This window comes from Musca domestica, unplaced genomic scaffold (genome assembly GCF_030504385.1).
Source record: "Musca domestica strain aabys unplaced genomic scaffold, Musca_domestica.polishedcontigs.V.1.1 66, whole genome shotgun sequence".
Classification (NCBI taxonomy): Eukaryota; Metazoa; Arthropoda; class Insecta; order Diptera; family Muscidae; genus Musca; species Musca domestica.
The window spans coordinates 2,995,867-3,019,879 of record NW_026712376.1 but is presented as its reverse complement, the minus strand read 5'-3'; the positions used below and the strand labels follow the sequence as shown (position 1 = coordinate 3,019,879).

At 34.7% G+C, this 24,013-nt stretch overlaps 2 protein-coding genes across 2 annotated transcripts in view; both read right to left on the bottom strand.

Annotated features, from left to right (window-relative positions):
* LOC101898725 (uncharacterized) overlaps nt 1–24,013 on the bottom strand; it is a 296,976-nt gene that overhangs the window by 13,632 nt on the left and 259,331 nt on the right. The window contains exon 8 of the mRNA XM_059129706.1: nt 10,637–10,812. Coding sequence (XP_058985689.1) covers nt 10,637–10,812 — 176 coding nt within the window. The remainder of the gene's footprint in view (nt 1–10,636; nt 10,813–24,013) is intronic.
* On the bottom strand, nt 599–1,203 carry LOC109613673 (probable insulin-like peptide 5). Its single transcript, XM_020038765.2, has 2 exons — nt 995–1,203; nt 599–921 (listed from the first exon to the last, which is right to left on the bottom strand). The coding sequence occupies exons 1-2, from the start codon at nt 1,152–1,154 to the stop codon at nt 713–715; spliced, it is 369 nt and encodes a 122-aa protein (XP_019894324.1). The 5' UTR covers nt 1,155–1,203; the 3' UTR covers nt 599–712.

The window sequence follows — 24,013 nt, the reverse complement described above, 5'->3', positions numbered from 1 at the left end:
ATCCGAAATACTGGCCTTTGGCCCTAGAGAGTACGTAGTCTATACGATAAATGCTGTCGAACCTCTCTTATAATACTACCCCTAGGCATCCCAACTTATCCGAGATAAGAGCCTGCTCCGAGTCTATCTTCAGAACCGACCATAGCACAACATCGCGCCATCAAACGAAGTGGAGGGCATCGAGGTCCTCGTTACCGCGCCTATTGATCGAACTAGCAGGGGGACCGAAAAAGGCTAATAGGACATCATCGGCATAGGTCAGAAGGAAACCGCCACAGGGAGGACCTGGGATGCCGCATGAAGACCAAGGAGGGAACCCAACAGCTGGCGACGGTAAGAGAGTCGCTAACTCACTTTAATCTTTAGAAATCGATCTCTAAGACAAATAGCGATCATTCTAAAGGATTAACTGTCAAAGTCAAGCTATTGGAGTTTATATAAAATTCCATCGTGCCAGAAAGAGTCAGGAGCCCTGACAATATCTAGGGGGACGACTATAGAGCCTGTGTGTCAGATATTCCCATTATTATTGGAATCAAATTAGATACATAAAAAGTATGTACAACAGTATAAACAGGTTTTAAGCATATATTTTATTTAGGATTTAGTCACATTTTGATATATAACTTCATAATAATATGATATATAAGGTACTTTTTAATTATTATAATTTTTTTTTTTTTTAAACAAACGACCCTTAAATGTCAATAAACTAAAGACAATAACTCTTCAGCTCTTCCGTAGTGCAACGCTTGCGACAGCATTCATCATAAACGCCAGTTCGGTGTCGTTGCCGACGAATTTTAGCCAAATCATTCATATGTTCGCCATACAGTATATCTCTCAACAAAGAATTGGATGCATGGGGAGTTTCGTCATCAAGCCCATCAAGCATATTTAAAATGCCAAACTGTTGTGTCACTGTGTCCAAATGAGATTAATTATAAATTTTTAAATTCATTTCAAATTCTCATTTCAGCCCTAAGTAGCTTACATGGTTTACTAATTGACTTTTTGCTAAGTTGCATTCCATTAAAGCCATCTTCACACACCGCATCCAACAACTCAGCCAGTCCAGGACCACACACACGTATGCTCCCGGTCTTTATTTCATGGACAAAGACGAGGAATAAAATTAAACTAAAAAATTTCATATTTATTTATTTATTTTTTTTCTTAAATAATTGAGACTAGCTGAGTTGTTTATTGTTGAGAATATTTTTAGGTACTGTCGTATGAGGAGTGAGATATTTATTATTTATAGTAAACGTTTGATTCTAAAAGCATGGAATACCTTTGCGCTAATCATCAAGGTTAAAAAATAATATGCAAATTATCATTCCTACATATTTATGGGATTCCATTCAAAATGTGCATGTCCTTAAAGAAATAATTATATGCAAAAATAAAAAAAAAAGTAAAACAGTAAAGAAAAGTCAAAAGTCGGGCGGGGCCAAAAATCATTGTTGTCGAATGAATATCACGAATGTGAGGGAATTAAACACCAAATCAAATAAAACACATGTATGGGAGCTATAGCTATATCTCAACCAATCTACAACAAATTTTAAGTACTGATTTATAGGATGAATTCAGTCGTAATTGCCAAAATTCAGTTCATTTGGGCTGATATTGGAGATTTGGTGCACAATTAACCCGAAATCGGTTGAGGATATATATGGGAGCTATATTCATACCTTAACAAGATTTGATACACTTATTTCGGAACTGTATCTGATATTTGTGTACCAAAGATTATTGTTGTGGAATATATATTACACTTGTGAGGGACTTTAAACCTCAAATCGGATAAAACATATATATGGGAACTATAGCTATTTACACTAACTTTGAAATCCTGGTTTATAGGATGAATTCAGTCGTAATTGCCAAAATGCAGTTCTTTTGAACTGATATTAGACATTTGGTGCACAATAAATCTGATGTCAGAAGAAGATATGTGGGAGCCATATCCCAATCTGAACCGATCTCGATAAATTGTGGGTTCGTCCTTGGACCAAACAAATATTGTTTGCAAAATGTCGTCTCAATCGGATAATAAATGCGACCTGCATTTCGTTCACAAGAATACATGGACGGACAGACCGACAGACGGACTGACATGCATAAATCGACTCAGAAAGTGATTCTATGAATATCCTCAAAACTATGTGTCAATCTCGCTTCATTCTCCATGTTACAAACAAATGCACAAAGACATAATACCCTTACCACTATGTAGTGTAGGGTACAAAAAGAAAGATAAGGATCGAATCGGAGCGACTATAACGATAATATGTTGCCATGATTTTTCGAGGACGGACGTCTTTAAATATGTTATCTGCACACTTTGAAAAATCTGCAATTCTTAGGAAATAGTTAAAAAAGAAGGTAAAAATGTAAAAAAAATATGATGATCTACATACAATCTTCGTCGATGGGCTATATATGTCCTTATCTGTATCTGTAGGTAAAATACAGGGTGGGATAAAAAAAATGCAAGAAAGTCAAATGCCATACATTTTTTTAAAATTTTATTAAATGAAAGCAAACAATTTCGGAAATAGCATCAACTTTTAGAATAAGTTTAGATTTGTTCGAATTGGTCACCTTTGGCCTATGGCCTTCAAACGGCCAATAAAACCGTCACATGCTGCCCGAATGTTGCTCTGCGATATTTTGGCCCATTCCCGGCGAAGCGTTTGCTTGAGGTGATCGACACTTTGGTATTTTTAAGTGCTAACCTTGCTTTCCAAGATAGTCCAGACACAATAGTCCAACGCATTGGTATCCGGAGATTTTGGTGGCCACTGTGCGCTGGAAATGAAGCGAGGAACCTCATTTTGTAACCATTCTTGGGTGGCGCGTGCTGAGTACGATGGTGCTGAGTCCTGTTGGAATGTCCAAGGTCTACGGTCAAAATGTTTGCATGCCCAAGGCTTTAATACACCCTCCAGAATATTTTCGCTATAATATTCGACATTTATTGTGATGCCACGGTCGATTAATGCGAGTGGAGAGCTACCATCGACTGTTATGGCGGCCCATTCTATTACAATGGCCGGCGCTTGAGTTCTGGTGGCCAACCGAAGGTGCACATTTTCAGTTGACCTCTTTGGCAAGTAAAAACAGCATATTGTTTATTTACAAACTGCTGCACAACGAATGTTTTCCCACCGGAGAAAACAAAATTCAGCAGTTCACCACTTTTGGCCAAGCGAAGCAGCTCTTTTGAGTCTATTTTCTTTCTGTTGCGGTGTAAGTTCTTGTACTTTTTGGAATTTCAATGGCTTTATCCCGACCTCATTTTTCAACATTTACCGAATGGAATATTGCAATATGTTCAGCTCATAAACCATTTTTCGGTCACTGCGACGCAGGTTTCGATCAAGTCGCTTCTTTACTTTTCGAACCATTTCTGGTGATGTTGCTGTTTTACTCCGCCCACTTCCTTGACATCGGGCTACGCTACCAGTATCACGGTAACGATCGATGGTACGAGACACAAAGGATGTATTCACATTTAAATGCTGGAGTGCTCTAACGATAGCCACTTGTGGTTTTCCAGCCAAATATAAAGAAATCACACTATCACACATGAATTCCATCTCGAATAACTTTTTTTTTTTGGAAAATTCTAACCAAAATGCTTTGGTACGCTTGTAAACAATATAATGAGCTGTCACTGGAATAATTTTAACAGCGGTCGGATGAGTGACTTAGAAATGACAGCAGTCTGAAGTTGGTTGCAGTTTTTTCATCTCTCCCTGTACAGGTCGATTTTTGCTTAATTTGTATAAATATCCAATAGAAATAAGCGCTTTTCTATCCCTTATGATTTTATATGAAATCAAAAATATCGCTAGTGAGTACTACGTCCTCGTATAGTTCCCATATAACGGTTCCTTTAAGCGGCATTTTTCGACGGAATTTGTTATTGAAATTTAAAGTTCCTGCCAAATGGTTGAGGGTATTAAAATTTCGACCCGGTTGAACTTGGCTGCCAAACGACTGTATTACCTTACACAACCCTGTCTTGCAAAGGGAACGAGGTATAGGTGCAGTTCCTTTTCGTGTTCACCATGGAATTATATGCTGAATGAATTTATGCATATCTGTCCGTCCGTCTGTATTTTACAGGGTGAGATGAAAAAACTGCAACCAACATCAGACTACTGTCATAGAGACCTACGGTCTAAACCGTTATTTTGATTATGCACGTGTTTGCCGTAACAAATAATATATACCCTCTGTGGCCATAAGGGAATACTCATAGTGTTAGATACGTTACATTTCGGGTAAAAATTCCACTATTTAAAAGAGTAGATTTTTATCTTTAAACATTGCATTTACGATTATTAATCTGAAGACAATTATGACTCCCACATGCCCTTAAAATGTATTTATTTTCAAATTTAAAATACACACAATGTTCAAAGAATCAAACCAGTTTCTCCCAATACTAAATCGATATTTGTTGCAACAAAATTTTGACAGTCAGTAGAAGATTTTGTACCGAAAATGAGTTTAGATTACTTATATAGTCCTTGTTTAAAAAATCAATTGGTGTGACTTAATGACATACTTTATTATCATTTTCACGCAATCATATGTACATAACACAAACTCACATACACACACACAGGTATTAATATACTCAATTTACTTGTGGTAAATAAAGTACGAGTGACTTTATTGAGTGGTCGTGACATTTTTATACATGCAAATCCCACCGTCTAAATTATAAAAAAAACGGCAATGTGTCAAAGTAACACGAAATTGCGGTTAATTTAATTGTTGGATGCACATTGGGTGATTCAGATATAAAATGCAATGCAGTTGGTGAAAGTTTTTGGAAAAAAAACTATAAATGATCGACACTATGTACAAATGTTACTGGTTTTAAATAATATAAACTTTTTATACAGTCAGGAGGATCCAATATAATTAAGTATAAATCCTTCAGGCTTATTGTAAATCCACTTTAAAATTTCATTCCGCATGTTTGCCTCTTTGTCGCACCCTTCCATACAAATGGAACCACTGTGCGGTTGATTTTTTTTTTTCTTAACTGTATACAACTATGTACTTGTGTGCATACGGAGACAATTAATGTCAATATTATTTTGCGGGCACACAATATAGACAGACATCCAGTTCAACAAGTGTCACGCTTATGAAATTTACACATTGTTGATAATGATGGCAGCGATAAGAGTGGTGTTAGTTTATGTGTATGGCAAATGTCAGGTAGGTAACGTTTTCACAGCTTGCATTCACACCCACATATATGCACCTGATATTTCATTATTTGATGAGATATGGCATGTAAAGTAGAAATTACCAATAACAGGGCTCTACAAATGAATATTTATTGTAAAAATGTTAAAAAAATTACGTTCCAGTCATTCTTTATCAAATGTACAATTTTCCAAAAAAAATTCACATGCAACTATAATGGTGCTAGTGTAAAATTGGAATACATCGATTGGAAATGGGCCATGTAAGTCCACGTTTTGGTGTAGCCCCCCATATAATTGTACCTCCCTATATCCGGTATTTTGGGAATTTAAGCGACATAACTTTCCGGAAATGTTTCAAATTTGGTAGTTGAAATTCGTTATGGATACTACGATCTAAGAAATAAAATTGTCTGTGCAGGTCCACGTCTTCGTCTGACGGTACCTCCCGATATTCGGTACTGTCATGATTTTAGCGACATTATTCTCCGAATTTGGCATTTGAAGTTCGTAATGAATACTACAGCCTATGACAGCACGAGTCTTCGTATAGCCCCCATATATAGCCCCCATTTCACCGGAATTGTTTTAAATGTGGTATTTGATGTTCGTAATTTATGCTACAGAATATGACAGACAATTGTCTGTGAAGGTCCACGTCTTCGTATAGCCCTCATATAACGGTATCTCCCGATTTTTGGTATTTTGATGATTTTCACAGGAATTGTTTCAAATTTGGTATTTGAAGTTCGTAATGGATACTACAAGCTATGGCAAAAATTATCTGTACCACGTTTTGGTATAGCCCCCATATAATAGGAGTTATCCTGATATTTGTTTTTTTTTTTTTTTTTTTTTTGATTTTAGCTACGTTATTCACCGACTTTTTTTCAAGTTTCGCATTTGAATATTGTAGTGGCTCATGACAAAAGTTGTCTAGGCAGGTCCACGTCTTCGTATAGACCCCAATATAACGGCTACATTCGGTGTTTATAAGATTTTAACAGAATTTTTAATGGATTTTATTTATTCATTTATTTATTTATTTATTTTTTTTTTGAAAATTCCCAAATTTGTTCCCAAATGGCCGAGGATATTCAAAGTTCGGACCGGCCGAACTTACAGCTTTTTTGCTTGTTAATATATTTTACCTAAATACTAACAAGTATTCGGTACTTCGTCAGCGAAAAATCCACCTCAACATTTCAGATTCGTTCCAAAAGACAGATGTTAGGCCTTTTAGGTTCTCAAATGTATAATTTGTTCAGTTTGTAAAAAGCAAATAATCAAAACTTCATGCATCGTTCTTAATTTTCAGACCTTCAAGGTGCTATATATTATTCAATTTTTTTCCTTCTTCGGATGGACTAATAGGAGAATGTTTTCTTTAATTTTGAAGTTAAGCGAGGAGGAAATGTAAAACCATAGCACAGGGAAGCCACATGCAATTTTTTGTCTAAAACTATTTCAACTTTTCCAAATGTATACGCGAAATACCAACAATGGCCCCAATATCACATTTCAGAATATCAGATATGTCCCTTCACCCAATACAAAATTTAGCAACATTTAGTAAGCATATCCAAAATAATCTCTCCATCCTATATACCAACAATGATCCAAATTAGGACCATTTAGTACTTTTCGAACAATGGATTTTCAAGCCCACCTTCTACACTCAGTCCTATATATCAATGGAGACATCAATATCATATATAGGAATTCCAGTTCCATATCTTCACCCAATAGTCAATTTAGTACCACTAAGTACTTTCCGAACAATTGTACTATCATTGTTCTAAAAACATTTCCAGAAACAAGGACATATATATCCTTGTTAGGATTTCAGGTCTATTCCTTCAACCTATACCAAAATTTAGTACTCTTTTGTACCTTTCGTAAGATTATAGTACATATTTCCAACACCACCTCCTAATCTCAATCCCAGATATAAACAGGGACATCTATATCAACTTTTTGGATTTCAGGTCTGTCCCCTTCAGCCAAAAACCAAATTTAGTACCATTTAGAACTTTTCCAAAAACTTATTGTATACATTTCCAAAACCACCTCCTTATATCAATCCCAAATACCAACAGAACCCTAGAGACTTAGATCTAAACTTCATAATTTCAGAGTTGCAGCTCCTTATCCCAATATACATTTTGTATCATTTAGTACTTTTCAAAAAAAGATTATATTGTTCACATTTCCAAAACCAGCTCCATATCTTAACCCAAATACAAACAGAGTCTCAGAGACCTCAATATCAAATTTCAGAATTGCAGCTCTATTCCTTCATCCAATACCAAATGTAGTACCATTTAGTACTTTTCATACAAATATGGGACGCATTTTCAAAACCACCACAATATCTTAAACACAGATACCAACAGGGACATCTATACAAACTTTAACCCTTCACCCAACACCAAATTTGGCACTATTCGAAAAACTATAGTATACATTTCCAAAGCCACCTCCACCATATCTCAATCCTTGATAACAACCGAGACCTGAATGTCAAATTTCAGAATTGCCACTCCATCCCTTCACCCAATACCAAATATAGCACCTTCAGCACTTTTTGTACAATAATAGTACACATTTCGGAAACCGCCTAAATATGCCCAAGCTGTACATGAACAGCGACCCTAATACCGAATTTCGGACTTTAAACACCATATGTTCACCCATTACCAAATTGTACCGAATATAGTATTATTTGGTACATTTCGTGCGCTTGTAGCACCCATTTCCAAAGACACCTCTTTATCACAAACCAACAAACAAAAGGAACGCCAATACAAAATTTTAAAATCGCAGCTTCATCTGTTCACTCTTCACAAAACATTTCCAAATTTTGTACCTTAGTACATATTTCCAAAACCGCCTTCGTACATCAAACTTACTTTCCAAGATTAATTGTCATAACAAATTTCCAATTTTTAGCTCTATCCGTTCCCACAATACCAAATGGTACCATTTTAGAAAAATAGTTCAATTTTAGAAAATTAGTTCCATATTAAAATTTCTCATAACCGTCAAGATTAAGGTTTCAAAAACCCTTTGGTTTACCTATCCTGCACTCCATCAGAGACTATTATTCCACATTTCTTTCCGTTTGCCCAATACCAAATATTCAATTTTTAATATAATTTAGTAGTTTTCGTATTTATTTAGTACGAATTTACAAAACCCATCACACGCCTACGCAACAAGACTGAATTTCGTGCAAAATTTCAAAGCTCTGGCCTTAGCCAGAAGATACCAGAAGGAGTGTACCGTTAGTTTCCATCCAAGAACTCGATCTAAGTTTGGTAAAATATTGGAATGTATTAATTTGGTGCAAAATCGGTTACCAACTTCCAGGGTTATCGTATGCACAAATAGATAGAAAGGCAGAAATTTTGGCCGTATCAAATAATACATTTCATCAGTAGCCATTCTGCTGAGGGTATAATTATTCGGAACGGATGCAATCGGTCATGTTCTCAATCCCTAATGGTGGAGGGTGTCAGAAGACCGACCAGACCGTACTTAATGCTTCTTCATACCCTCCACCCAACAATCTGGGGTATATTAACTTTATCTGTTCTGATCAGCGTAAAATTCTAAGTCGATTTAACGAATTGAGATAGAGGCTCAAATTTTTGCATATATGTTTCTTTTGCGAGTAGGCACGTTAAGTTCGTGATGGGTCATGTGGGTCCACGATTTCGTATAGCCCCATAGTGCGATACCTCCCAACATTGGATATTTTCTATGATTTTTGTGGCATTATTTACCGGAATTGTTTCAAATTTCGTATTGGAAATTTGCAATAAATACTGCAAGCAATGACAGAAAATTGTCCATGTATGTCCACGTCTTCGTATAGCGCCCATATAACGATACCTCCCGATTTTCGGTATTTTGATTATTTTAGCGGCATTATTAAAAGGACTTGTTAATTAATTAATCAATTAATTGAAATTTCGTTGTTGAAGTTCGTAATAGGTACTACAACCTATGACAAAAAATTATCTATGCAGGTCCATGTTTTCATATAGCTCCTCCCGATTTTCGGTATTTTGATGCTTTTATCGACATTATTCACGGGAATTGTTTCAAAATTTCGTATTTGAAGTTCGAAATCGGTACTACAGCCATTGAATAAAAATTACTTATAAAGGAATACGTTTTTGTATAGCCCCAATTCATTGGAGAGGCATTTATGGAGGGTATTAAAAGTTCGACCAGACCGTAACTAATGCCCTTTTTACAGTTTGTAACAGGCAAAAGGAAACGAGTCAGACCCATCGGCATAGAATCACTTTCTGAGTTGATTTATGCATGTCAGTCCGTCTGTCCGTCCGCCTGAAAATAAGTGTGCCAAATTTGATCGAAATCGGTTCGGATATAGCTATAGCTCCCATATATATTGCTCATCCGATTTGTTATTTTTGTCCTCCGCACCCGTAATATGCACTCTGTAACAACAATATTTGGGGAAATATATCAAATGCAGCTCGGAAATACCTTTGCTAAATTTTATCGAGATCGGTTCAGATTTGGATATAGTTCCCATATATATTTTTTATCTGATTTCAAATTAATTTTGCACCAAATGAGCAATATAAGTCCGAATTTAAAAGATACAAATGCTTCGGCATATTTAGTACTTTGAATTTTCAATTATAATCAAGGGTGTATGACTGAATTCTCCCATAAGAACTTTTAATTGTTATGTGGAGCTCAACTAAATTAGCAAAGTGGTGTAGGGTATCATAAAATCGGCCCCGCCCGACTTTAGGACTTTCTGTCCTGGTTCAATTTATAACTTATATTATAAATAGCTTAATGTCCCCCTTAAAATCTTTGAAATTTTAGTTATAATTACCGTCTACATATTAAAGAAAAAAATGCTTCTCAAGTCCACACTAGCCAAATTTTTATTTCCCAGTCTTTTTTGTCGGTTAATGTAATTGGCAAATTGCCTTCGTACAAATAGTTACACTGTAATATCTATTTAAAATTCGATTCTATGAAAATTAGCATAAACAAACATTTGGCAACGGATGGTAAACTTGGTGCAACAACAACAGAAGTGAAATTGTTACAAACAGTACTCGTGCCCGTTTTTCCGAACATCAAATCAGTCTGCCCACCCAACTCTTATACCCCCAACTTCAACTTTACGACAACCTTTCATACAAAATTTAAGTTTTCATTGCCCGAAGGGACGCTGTGAAGTGCCTTCAGACAGACAGGCGGTTAAAACTCGCAAAAGTATGTTGGAAAAAATATGTTAGCAATTCAAATTTTATACAAAATGAAGAACAGGAACGAACACAGGGAGATAAACAAAACGACTCAACGAACGAACGGGCGGACGAATGAAAGAATGAACTTACTTGGCAAACCAGGATCCATCGTTGCTGGTAAAGCGATCCACAAAATTGTGCAACGAAATCGCTGATATATCACTTAGGGCATAGTAGTGTGTCAGGTTGTATTCTGGCACCCAATTCGGCTCTCCCAGTAGATTGGCATTCTGCAAATCCATGTAGTACTGGGTGTAGTCCAAAACCTATAATTATGCATCGGAGAAGAAAAAGAAAAGAATACGTTGTAAGAATTGTTCGGAAAACGTTTCATTATGTTTCCAACTTTTTGGTCTTGATTGTGAAAAAGGTGAGTGTGTGTAGGTATGTTTGTGTGTGTATATATAGATTGGAATAGTTTTTGTCCCAGTGGTGAGCCTGCTGTTAACGTCATTCGTTATGGTCAAGTGTTGGGTCCAAGCTATGTTGTTTTTGTTCTCTATAAACTTGGCTTTGTTGGTTTAAGGTTTTTGTGTATGAATTGAAAGAAATATGCAAACAATAGCAAAAATTATCGAAAGAAAAAATGTTGTTCTCCTTTTGTAAAAATAAATGGAATAATACAAACACACTGTAAATTCGCACAGAGCGCACACACATACACATGTATAAATGTGCCACATTTACATTTTTATCTTCTGGTTTTTGTTTTTTGTGTGGCTTTATTTAAAAACAAAACAAAAATATGAGTCATTTTATGAAACATTCTCGCAAAAGAGGTAATTGCGGAGCGTACCACCTGATGTTAAGATTATTATGTATATATTATACTAGCTGAACCCGGTGCGCTTCGCTACCCCTTTTGATTTTATATGCAGTCAAAATTTTATTTACGAATATATGTTGGTTAAAAAAAAACAAATTTTATAATTAAAAAAAAAAATTATTGCACTACTTTAATGCGTAAATATACAAAACCATTAGAAAAACAGTAACATGACATATATACACGAAGGGTTTGTCCTTCGGATTTATTTATTCATAGCAAATACCAAGCGTGCAGTAAACTGCAATCTTTGAAGTTGAGTGGCATTTCTGTTGCAATTAATGAATTCGAGATAGCAACATACTTCGCAGTAATAAGCGTATTTCAAATTAATTGTTGTGTTGTTTTTTAGTGTTAGCCTAAGGCGTTGTGGGTCAATGGTTCTTATTAAAATCATATCCCAATCTGATCCGATTTAAATACCTCAACTGATTTCAATAAAATTTGGCAATTTTTTCTGGTGCCAGATTTCGTCTTTCTCGCTTTGGGTGCATCAAATATGTGAAATCGGCTGAGTATATATATGGGAGCTATAATTAAATCTGAGCGTATTTGAATATAATTTGTCAAATTTATTTTTGTACCAAATTTAGCCACTCATGCCGAATTTCATTGGAATCGGAAATACGTATCGTGTTTTGTGCATCAAATATGTGAAATCGGCGGAAAATATATATGGGAGCTTTATCCAAATCTGAACCGATTTTAATATAATTTGACTAATTTATTTTCTAATAAAAATCCCGTACATATTCCAAATTTCTTTGGAATCGAACATACATATCGTGCATGGTGCATAAATACATGAAATCGGTCGAAAATATATATGAGAGCTATATCCAAATCTGAACCGATTTTACTATAATTTGACAAATGTATATTCGTTTTAATTTCCCCTACAGATTCCAAATTTCATTGAAATTAGAGATACATAGCGTGTTTGGTGCATCAAATACATGAAATCGGTCGAAAATATATATGGGAGCTATATCCAAATCTGAACCGATTTCAATATAATTTGAAAAATTCATTTTTGCTCCCGATTCCGTAACTTATTTTAAATTTCATTAAATTTGGACATACATATCTTATTTGGTCCACCAAATACATGAAATCGGTCGAAAATATATATGGGAGCTATATCCAAATCTGAACCGATTTCAATATAATTTGGGAAATAAATTTTTTTAGATAAAATCTATCACACGTTTCAAATTTCATTGAAATTGGGGATACATAGCGTGTTTGGTGCATCAAATGCTTGAAATCGGCCGAAAATATATATGGGAGCTATATCCAAATCTGAACCGATTTCAATATAATTTGACAAATTATTTTCGGATCAAATCCCGTCACATATTCCAAATTTCATTGGAAGCGAACATTCATATTGTGTTTGAGGCATCAAATGAACGAAATCGGTCGAAAATATATATGGGAGCTATATCCAAATCTGAACCGATTACAATATAATTTAGCAAACATATTTTTGTTCCAAATTCCGTTACACATTCCAAATTTGTATACTGTATCTTTAACCGATCAATAGATATGTGCATATAAAATCTAAATTTTTGGGAGGTACCTCCGATTCTGATGCTATATCTCCAGTTCCAAGTGGAAATTCAAAAATGTATATAGCCTATGTTACTTTCAGGCGATGTTGCAGTATATATGGAAATTTTCAGAAAAATCTATTCAGCAGTTTTCGAGTCCATAATTTACAAACAAACAAACAAACAAACAAACAAACAAACAAACAAACAAACAAACGTACAAACATTTTCCTCTTTTTAGATATAGATATTGGCAGAGTTTTTTTTACATTCCATGAGATCCGGGTTTTATTAAATCAGAAGTTTAAAATATATACTTTAAATATATTTTTTGCAGATGAAGCACGAAAGGACATTTTTTTCGAAATATAAAGAATACATTTGTATTATTTATTTTTATACACTCCACCATACTATGGTAGATATATTGCCTTTGTTATTCCATTTGTAACACCTCAAAGTAATCACACCAGACCCCACGTTGTGTATATTCAGCGAAAAATTGAATGAATTGAGATATTATTATAAACCACACATTTTCTAACCGAATTATTTTATATTCGATATTAAGAGTACACAGGGGTGTTTTGTTTCTAGTGGGTTCCTATGGCCCCCATATAACGGAACTGTAGTTTGATAATTTTATCCACATTTTTTTTTTTTTTTCAAATTGAACATTTAGTGTTTGTAAAGTGTATTGCTTCCAATAGAAGAACATCGTCTATATAAGGGTACCTCCCAATATTTCGTGTTGTGACGGTTTGTCATTATTTTCTGAGAGATCTTTTTAAGACTTGGTATTAGTAGTAGTTCGTATTAGTTTCCACTCCCGGTTACAGAACATTATGTATATAGGCTTTATTATACCCTCCACCTTGGAAAGGAGGGTATATTAACTTTGTCATTCCGTTTGTAATATGTCTAAATATTCGTCGTAGACCCCCATAATGTATAGATATTCATAATCAGCATAAAATTCTAAGTCGATTTAACGATGTCCGCCTGTCTGTCTGTCTGTTGGAATCACGATACAGACCACATTATTTGACATAGAGCGCCAAAATTTAGCAGAATAATTTGTATTGTGTCTAGGATGGTTGGTATTGAAAATTACATATATCGGTCCGTTTTGGTATAGTCCCCATATAACCGTACCTCCCGATATTTGGTATTTTGATGATTTTTACCGCATTTTTTCATGGATTTGTCTAAAAATTGGTATTTGTTGGTCATAGTGGGTTCGAGATGCGGTGGCGAAACATTACATGTCTAGGTTCACGTTTTGGTATAGCCCCCATATAACGGTACCTCCCGATATTCGGTATTTTGATGATTTTTGCCACATTTTTTAATGGGTTTGTCTAAAAATTGGTATTTGTTGGTTAAAATAGGTTCTAACTCCGGTGGCGAAACATTGCATATATAAGTCCACATTTTGGTATAGGCACCACATAACGATGCCATTTACTCACGAATATGACTAAAAATTAGTATTTGTGGGTCACTATGTTGTAGAGTTTTTCCATATTTTCATACCCTCCATCATACATAGAATGGAGTTTATATTAAGTTCGTCATTCCATTTATAACTCATCGAAATCAGCGTAAACTTCTAAAAAATTATATTCTAAGTTCGTAGGTGGGCTATATCGGTCTACGATATTGTACATCCTCCATATAACGGCACCTCCCTATATTCCGTACTTTGATTATTGTATTGTATGAAAATGCACAAAAGAAGTTTTTTCTGAATATTTTGCACACCAGACCAACCCCCCCCCCCCCCTCCCGGAAGAGTACTGTATAAATAGCTCCACGATATCGTACATCCTCCATATAACGGTACCTACCTATATTCGGTATTTTGACGATTTTAAGGACATTATTCAGCGGAGTTGGTTCAAATTTCATATTTAGAATTCGTAATGGGTACTGCAGCCTATGACAGCCAACAGCCTATGCGTATGCTGGCCTACGTCTTCGTATAACCTCCATATAACGGCACCTTCCAATATTCGGTATATTGATGATTGTAGGGACATTATTCACCGGAGTTGTTTCAAATTTCGTATTTAGAGTTCGTAAATGGTACTACAGTCTATGAGAGAAAATTGTCTATGCAGGTCCAGGTCTTCGTATAGGCCCCATATATCAGTTTATCCCTATATTCGCTATTTTGATGATTTTAGGTATATTCCTAACAGCCTGTGACAAAAATTGTCTATGCAAGTTCACGTTCTCGCATTGCCCCCATATATTGGTACCTCTCTATATTCGGCAATTTGACGTTTTTTGGTACAATATTCACCGGTATTTCGTATTTGGAGTTCTTAATAAGTACTTCAGAAAATTATCTATAGAGGTCGTATAGCCCACATATAATTGTACCTCCCGATATTTTGATGATTTTAGCTGCATTATACACCGGATTTTTTCAAGTTTCGTGATTGAATATTGTAATGGTCTATGAAAAATGTTGCCTATGCAGGTCCACGTCTTCGCATAGACCCCAATATAACATTTTAATAGAATATTTAACGGATTTAATTTTTTATACACCACTCAGTGGTAAGGGTATTATGTCTTTGTGCATTTGTTTGTAACATGGAGAAAGAAGCGCGATAGATCCATAGTTACTTTTGAGGATCTTCATAGAATCTCTTTTTGAGTCGATTTATGCATATCAGTTCGTCTGTCCATGTATTCTTGTGAACAAAATGCAGGTCGCATTTATTATCCGATTAAGATGAAATTTTCCAAACAACATTTGTTTGGCCCAAGGACGAACCCTATTGATATTGATGATAATCGGATAAGATTTAGATATAGCTCCCATATATCTTCAACCGATTTTGGGTTAATTGTGCACCAAATGATCAATATAAGTCCTAATGACCTAAACTTTGGTACATCCCAAGCAAGTTCATCAAATTTGGAGAAAATCGGTTCCGATATAGGGGATGCTTCATATGCACTCTACAAAAAAGATATTTGGTGCCAGATATCAGACACAGCCCTGAAATAAATGTATCAAATTTTATCAAAATCGGTTCAGATTTGGATATATCTTCCATATATGTCTTCAACCGATTTCGGGTTAATTATGCACCAAATGACCAATATCAATTCAAATGACCTGAATTTTGGTACATCCAACCAAACTGGGTGTATATCGATGAAGCACATTTTGGGCGTATATAAATAAGCTACTCATCGAGCTAGTAACAGTGATTAAATTTGAGGAAAAGCGGTGTAATAACCATTCGAAATACATGAAATTTATATAGAGGCTATACCAATAAAATAGAATAATGCTTTTTTCTAAAAACAAGAAATACAAAGCAACAGAAACTATGAAAATGCCGTACTGATATATAGAGGCCAAAGTATAAATCGTCAAACTTCTTCAGTCCCTAACATATACACAAATATGCAAAACTTCGTCTATTTTAAGTTAATCTGATAACTGATGGAAAAGCGAGCAAAAAGTCTAACACATGAAATTATACAGTAATCAAGTCTTTGGGTTCTCAATGGGTTCCAAACCGATTCTATCGAGGTTTTTCAAACGAAATTGCAAACTCAGTATCCTCTTCTCCTCTATTTGGCTAGAGCTATAAACAAATTTTCAATTTTAGTCCATTCTCAACTCTGAAGTGAACCTCAGTTAATACTAAACGACTCATATGGTTGGCATGATGTATGCAAATTCAGGACATGCACCCGTTTTATTGTCCTACAATGAAAATTGCATAATGATTTTATGTTTTGTTTTGTTTTGCATTTCGTTAAAATATGTATGTGGGGATGTTCCAATGCATGTGGTTGAGTTATTTCATGTAAAGTGTGGCATAAATTTAAAAAGTGTTGAGAAAGTGATTTCCTTAGAATTTAGGACTTTTGCAGGCAGCTGACCGAAGTTGTATACCGTGTGGGCTGAACAGCGCCGTGGCAGGTGAAGTGTAACGGTTGTCACACATACACTTGCATATATGTTATGTGTAGCTGTGCGATTTCAAAAAAAAAAAAAAAAAAAAAAAAAAAAAAAACAAAAACTTTTGTTTGTCTAAAAATTTATCGTCGTTGGTTGAAACAACTTGAAAATGACTCAATTTTTCAGCTGGGTCGAAACTCATGTCCAACAAAAAAACAATTAGGTATTTTAGACTGGACCTTTCAGCATACCAGCAATGACAATAACATCCACCCTGCGTTGCCAATAGAGTTGAACCAATCTAGTTCGATCGAAAAAACAAGTTCCTCATATTCTTCCGTGGACTCCGGTCATTTGTATGATAACGCTGCGTATGAGTGATATATAACATATGACATTTATGAAATCACTCATACGTTAGCACTGAACTATGAATTTGATTGCCACAACTCTAATTACCAGCAGCCCAAAAATAATGACAACCACATGCTTTTCGACATTACCAGTGAGATAAAACATAATGAGTTAAATAACTTATAAAAGTAAAATAACTTATTTTTCTCACTCAAGCAATAAATAACATGTAAGCAAAGGCTATAATCGGACACTACAGTTTGCGGTAAAGTTTTTGCAGATCTGAAATCTGTATATCCGATATTTGGCTATATCCGTCAACGAAATCAGCATCAACACTCACACAATATTTAGTCAAGATCGGACATTAATGGGACCTGAATAAAATGATTCCCTATGACTTTATGATACCCTACGCCAATTTCTTAAACGTTTTTATGGTTAATTTATGGACATAAAATCAAACCACCTATGCTCGTTTTTGATCGCTTTAATTTAAAACCGAAATCGTCATATATATTGAAGGTATATCCTCCTCTGACTTGATTTCTATTAAATATGACGAAGGCATTTGTGTTTGAACCGATATTCATAAGAAAAAAATGTATGTGACCTATATCCGAATCTGAACTGATTTTTATAATATTTAACAGAGGGATTTCTATGCTGTATCTCATAGCTGGGATCAAATATCATTGTTGTGAGGAACATTCTACGAATGTGAGGAACTTAAATACAAAATCTGATGAAACATAAAATGGAACCCATAGCTATATGCTAAACGACTTTCACCAAATTTGATACATTTTTTCCAGGTTGAATTCGTTCGTATGTGTGAAAATCCATTCATTTAAGGCTAATATTAATCATGTGGTGCATTGAATCGAGTAAAAGTATATATGGGAGCTATATCCAAATCCGAAATGATCTCGATAAAAATTGGCAAATGTATTTCTGAGTGGTATTTGATATATTTCCCAAAATATCTTTGTTACAAAAAGAATTTTACGGCTGTTAAGGACAAAAATAACAAATCGGATAAACAATATATATGAGAGCTATTGCTATATCTGAACAAATGTTCACCAAATTTTGCAAACATATTTCAAGGCTTAATTTGGATGTATGTATCAAATTTCATCCTATTTCGACTAGTATTAGACATTTGGTGAACAATGAAAGGCAAATCGGACGAAGCTATATGGGAGCTACATCTAATATTAAATTGTATCCAATTTCTACAGGGTTTGTTCTTGGTTCAAATAAATGATTCATACAAAATTTCACCTCGATCGGATAATAAATGCGACCTGTGTTTACAAAACACAGAATGTGATTCTATGCAGGTCACCAAAATAACTATGGGCCTAACTCGTTTCCTTCTCTATGTTAGAAACAAATGCAAAAAAAAAATAATACCCTGACGACTGTGTGGTGGAGGATATTATAACAAAAATTATTCACTTTTTTATTGGCATTTTTCTAAGCGATTTTCTAAGATGTTAACCTTTTCTGACAAGAGGCCATTCTGAATAACTAACGTACCTTTATTTTACTTATAGATTGTTCCTATTTTGCTAAATATCCGATATCTTGGCTATCAGCATCACTGTAATAGTTAGAATGTCCTTTAATGTTTTTATAATATCGTTGGGATCAAAAATATTCGCGGTTTCGTGGAAATTTTCGTAATTGTCGCTAAATATTGTCCGATAAGCATCCAAATTGGTAGGCTTCAGCCCAGCCCTAAATTTTAGTCTTAAACCCTAAATATTTTGTGATTGTCTCCAAAAACAATAGGCTAGCCTCACCTCCATGCTAAATTTTGTGAGGATCGGGCCATAATTGCGACCTCTAGCGTGATTACAAATTAAAATGGACAGACGGAAATACATAGCTGGATCGACCCCCTCGTAGCGAGATCCATATATATCCTATATGCAGGACCAATATTAGAGGTGCTACATAATTCTTGGCCAAATCAAATTTATAAGGTGTTGCAGAGTATAAGAATTATTTAGGAATTATATTATTTTACACTCAGACTTTTTGCTGGCGTATCTAATAGCCTATATTTACAGCTGCTACATGTGAAATGACAAGACAACCCGATACCAGGGTAGATTTGGTGTAAAAATCAGTGCAGATTAGGCAAACATTAAATTAAAATTACTAGTCGGCTAAGAGTTATATACCAATAGTCTACACGAATGAAGAAAGTCCTACCATCAATGGGAGACCGCAATTAACTTTTGAAAAATACATTTCATCAGTGAAGCACCTAGCCATGTTCGAAAGTGCCTTCCTTGTTAGGAGTAAAACAATTGTCCATTACAAATATTCAATTTCATAAATTAAATAGAAAAGGACTCAGCCAGTGAAAAAACCCAACATTAAACTATTCCAATAACTGCATGGCACTAAGCTTCTAAAATATCATCAAATTTTAAAATAGAAATTGTTTTTTTTTTTTGTGCCATCAGCATGTTCCTATGTACTGTCCTAGAATTGTTCGATAAGGGCTCTGTCCGATGGCCAACAATGTTCATTTGAACTAATTTTTTCTCCTTTGTGACAACTATTTGTTTTTGGTTAGACTGTGAGCCAAAAAAAAAAAAGAACTGAAAAAGTTTTGCACCAAACTGCAATGTGCCAGGCAATTCGGTAGCATGTAATCGGTTACAGCATAAGGCAAATGAAAAGAAACAAGGGTTTTCAAAAATTAAGTGGAAGAGAAAATAACCTGGCTCATTTGCATTGTCGAATCTTACTCTATTTTACTTTTTCTATCAAATGTTCATGTTAATATCTGTAGAACGCAAGGAGTTACATCTTTTTTACTTGGAGCTTTACATTTAAATTAACAAAGGAGTATGTTGAGTTAACGACCCCTATTAAAACTTGTGAGGATCGATTTGAATTTAGACATAGCTCCCATATATGTCTCAACCAATTTCGGGTTAATTATGCACTAAATGACCAATATCAGTCCAAATGACCTGAATTTTTTACATATCCGACTGAATTCAGTCTAGGAGCAAGTACATCAAAATCTGTTCAGATAGAGCTATAGCTCACATAAGCATGTTTCATCTAATTTAGTGTTAAAGTCCCTTACGTTCATACCAGATTTCAGATAGAGATATTCCTCTACCACATTTTATTGAGATCGGTTCAGAGATGCATATAGGTCCTATCCGATTTCACTATTAGTTTCAACCGAACACATTCGAAATATGCACTCCCAAAGAATGATATTTGGTTCCAGATATCAGGTACAGCTTCGAAATATATCTGTCAAATTTTATCAAGATCGGATCAGAATTGGATATAGCTCCCAAATATATCTCTTTCCGATATCAGGTTTATTGTGTACCAAATGGCAAATATTAGTCCAAATGATCTTAATCATTGCAATTCCGACTGAATTAATACTAGAAACAAGTACATCGAATGTGGGAAAAATCAGTTTATATATAGGTATAGCTCCCATATATATGTTTCATCCAATATGCACTCCACAACAATAATCCTTGGAACCAGATATAGTGCAGAAATAAGTGCCTAAAATGTTGTCATTGTTCAGATTGCTTCAGATTTGGATATAGCGCATATATATATATATATATATATATATATATATATATATATATATATATATATATATATATATATATATATATATATATATATATATATATATATATATATATATATATATATATATATATATATACATACATATATATATATATATATATATATATATATATATATATATATATATATATATATATATATATATATATATATATATATATATATATATATATATATATATATATAATATATATATATATATATATATATATATATATATTATAAGTACATCAAATTATGGTGAAAATCGGTTAAGATTAATCCGATTTGGTGTGAAAGTCCTTAAATCCGTATTGTGCACTCCGCAAAAATGATATTTTATACCGGACATCAGATAGAGCTCGAAAAAAAACGCTGCCAAATTTTATCAAGATCGGTTCAGATTTTTATGTACATTCGAAATATATCTTCATACGATTTTACGGTTAGTGGCCACCATATATGTTATATTAGCCCAATTTGGATAGATTTTTTTCATATTCCACAGAATTTTTCCATTTGGTGAAACTCGGTCCTGTAAATATTTTTATACCCTACAACACTATGTGTTGGGGGTATTATAAGTTTGATTGGGCCAAAAATTATGTAACACCACGAAATATTGGTTTCCCACATAGGAAAGTATATATGGATCATCCTAGCTCGCCGAGCTGAGTCGATCTAGCTATGTATGTCCGTCCGTCCGTCTGTCCGTCTGTCCGTCTGTCCGTCTGTCCATGTTAATTTGTAATCACTCTACAGGTCGCAATTATGGCCCGATCTTCACGAAATTTGGAATGGAGGTCGGGGTCGGGCCAGAATAGAACCCTATTCTTTTTTGAGATGATCGCCAAATGTTTAGGGGTTGAAATGGACCAAATACTGAAAAAATGTCGGATTTTGCAGTAGCAATAGAGGTCGCAATTATAGACCAATCGACGTGGAATTTAGCATGTAGCTAGATTTTAGGACGAGGAAGAAGCCTACCAATTTGGGTGGTCATCGGATAATATTTAGCGGGTAAAATAGACCATATATTTTGTGTTGAAAAAATTCAAAATTTTTCATTAAACCGCGAATATTTTAAATCCCGGCGAAATCACAAAGCCATGAGAAGGTTACTTCTGACCTTTACATTGATGTTAAAATCCAACAAATCGGATATAAAGCAAAATATGTGCGATATATATGTTTATCGAAGAAGATATGCTTGAAAGATCTCTTATATGTCGAGAACGGCTGAACGGATTTCGACAGTTCTCATTAATTCAGAATGGCCTCTTGGCAGGAAAGAAAAAACGTCTAAAAAAATCGCATAAAAATATCTCTCTAAAGATGAAAATATTGATTTTGTAAAATTTTCTCATATTTTTTCAATTTTGTCATATTTTTGGCATATTTTCATTTTGAATTAAACATTTGGTAATATTTCTACAGCTAACAAAACTAAGTATTTAGGATATCAGGATATCATATACAGATCGCATTTATGGCCCGATCCTTACGAAATTTTGCATGGGGATAAGATGAGGGTCAGAGTAGAAGCCTACTCTTTTTGGAGATGATCGCAATATATTTAGGGGTTGAAATGGACCAAAAAACTGCAAAATTGTCGGCAGGCCGTAATTATCGCCCGATCCTCACGCACATTTAAAAGGGGGTTACCGGACATTGCAAAAACCAAGCAGTTTTGGATGGCCATCCAAAAATATTCAATGTGTGAAATAGTTTGCCAACTTTGGTAGACAAAATACGAAAATGTCCATTCCAGAGACTTTTTCGAGAATTCGCAAATACACTTCTAAGAAATTATAGGTCTTTGGGAAATATTGGTTCCAGATCTAGGAAGACCATTTAAGTGCAACATCTACCAATAAAGTGGAAATGAGCAAATTAGTTTAAGTTGCTATTATTCGAAAATTAGAGAACGAAACCTGATGGTTTTCTTTTATTATTTGTCACAATATCTTGTGGAATTCTTTCGAGTATCTCGCCTATATAAAATGTATCGTTTATTATAGTGTTGTAGGGTATTCAACGGTCGGCTCCGCTCGACTGTAGCCTTTGCTTACTTGTTTAATATAATCCTTATCGAAGTCATATCATGCACTATACAGCAATGAATTTTGGTACTAGAGGTACTAAAGCCACCGTCAAATTTGTTGAAAATTTAGTCAGAGTTGGATATAGTTCAGTTGGTCTGAGGATGTGTACTAGGCACATAGTCCTGGAAATCATTACGTTTTATGGTGTACCCATGAGTCAATGGCCTAGTCTTCATTTATCGATAGATATGCTGCCGAAACTCACAATGAAACTGCAGAGCACCAACACCAATAACGAATATTGTTAAATGAAGATTTCCCACTAGCTGGGAGACCAAACACACACGCACACACAGTTTCTAAAGTCACAGCCAATAGTTTTATGAGTCGTTTTTTTCCTTTTTCTGTTGCTTAAATTCCCGTACGGAATGCAATTGTGTTTGAAAGTGTAAATGAATGCATTGGAGAAGAACAAAACGAACACGATTCGAACAAAAGAATCGATAAATCAAATGAAAATTGTTCAAAACATCAGCACTTGTATGTGGAAAACCATAGTCTCATGTGACTAAATGTCTCGAGTCGAAAACGTGGTGAGAGGCAGAGAGAGTGTTGGCATGTGGAGTAAAGACGGAAAAAAGCTAAGTTAACTAAGGTCACACAGGTTTTCGATTACCCTACAGCAACAAAAGAATGGGGCACAGTAAATAATGTTACAATTCCTAGGTTAACAAAGAAACTATTACCATTTTCAGTTTTAATTACAATTGGTTTAGTTAATACAATTTTTGTGTGATAAAAAGGCATCGGATTCAATAGGTAAAATAGAAAATTGAAAAAGAAGTAGAGAAATTATAGCACTCTGCGTTACCAGTAAGAATTAAAAACTCAATTTGATTTTTGCTATTGCATCTCCTGCATTTGGAATTTTCCAGGGAGTTACCGTTGTATGCGGGCTATACCAAAATATATACATAAGTATAAATTTTTCGATTCTGAAAGTGACCTAAATGCAATTTTTTAGCCGGATCGACTGGGAAATATGGTCAAGACCCTCGAAATAGGTAGACCCTATCCCTTAGATAGGAGCCAAATCAATTGAAAAATGTGACC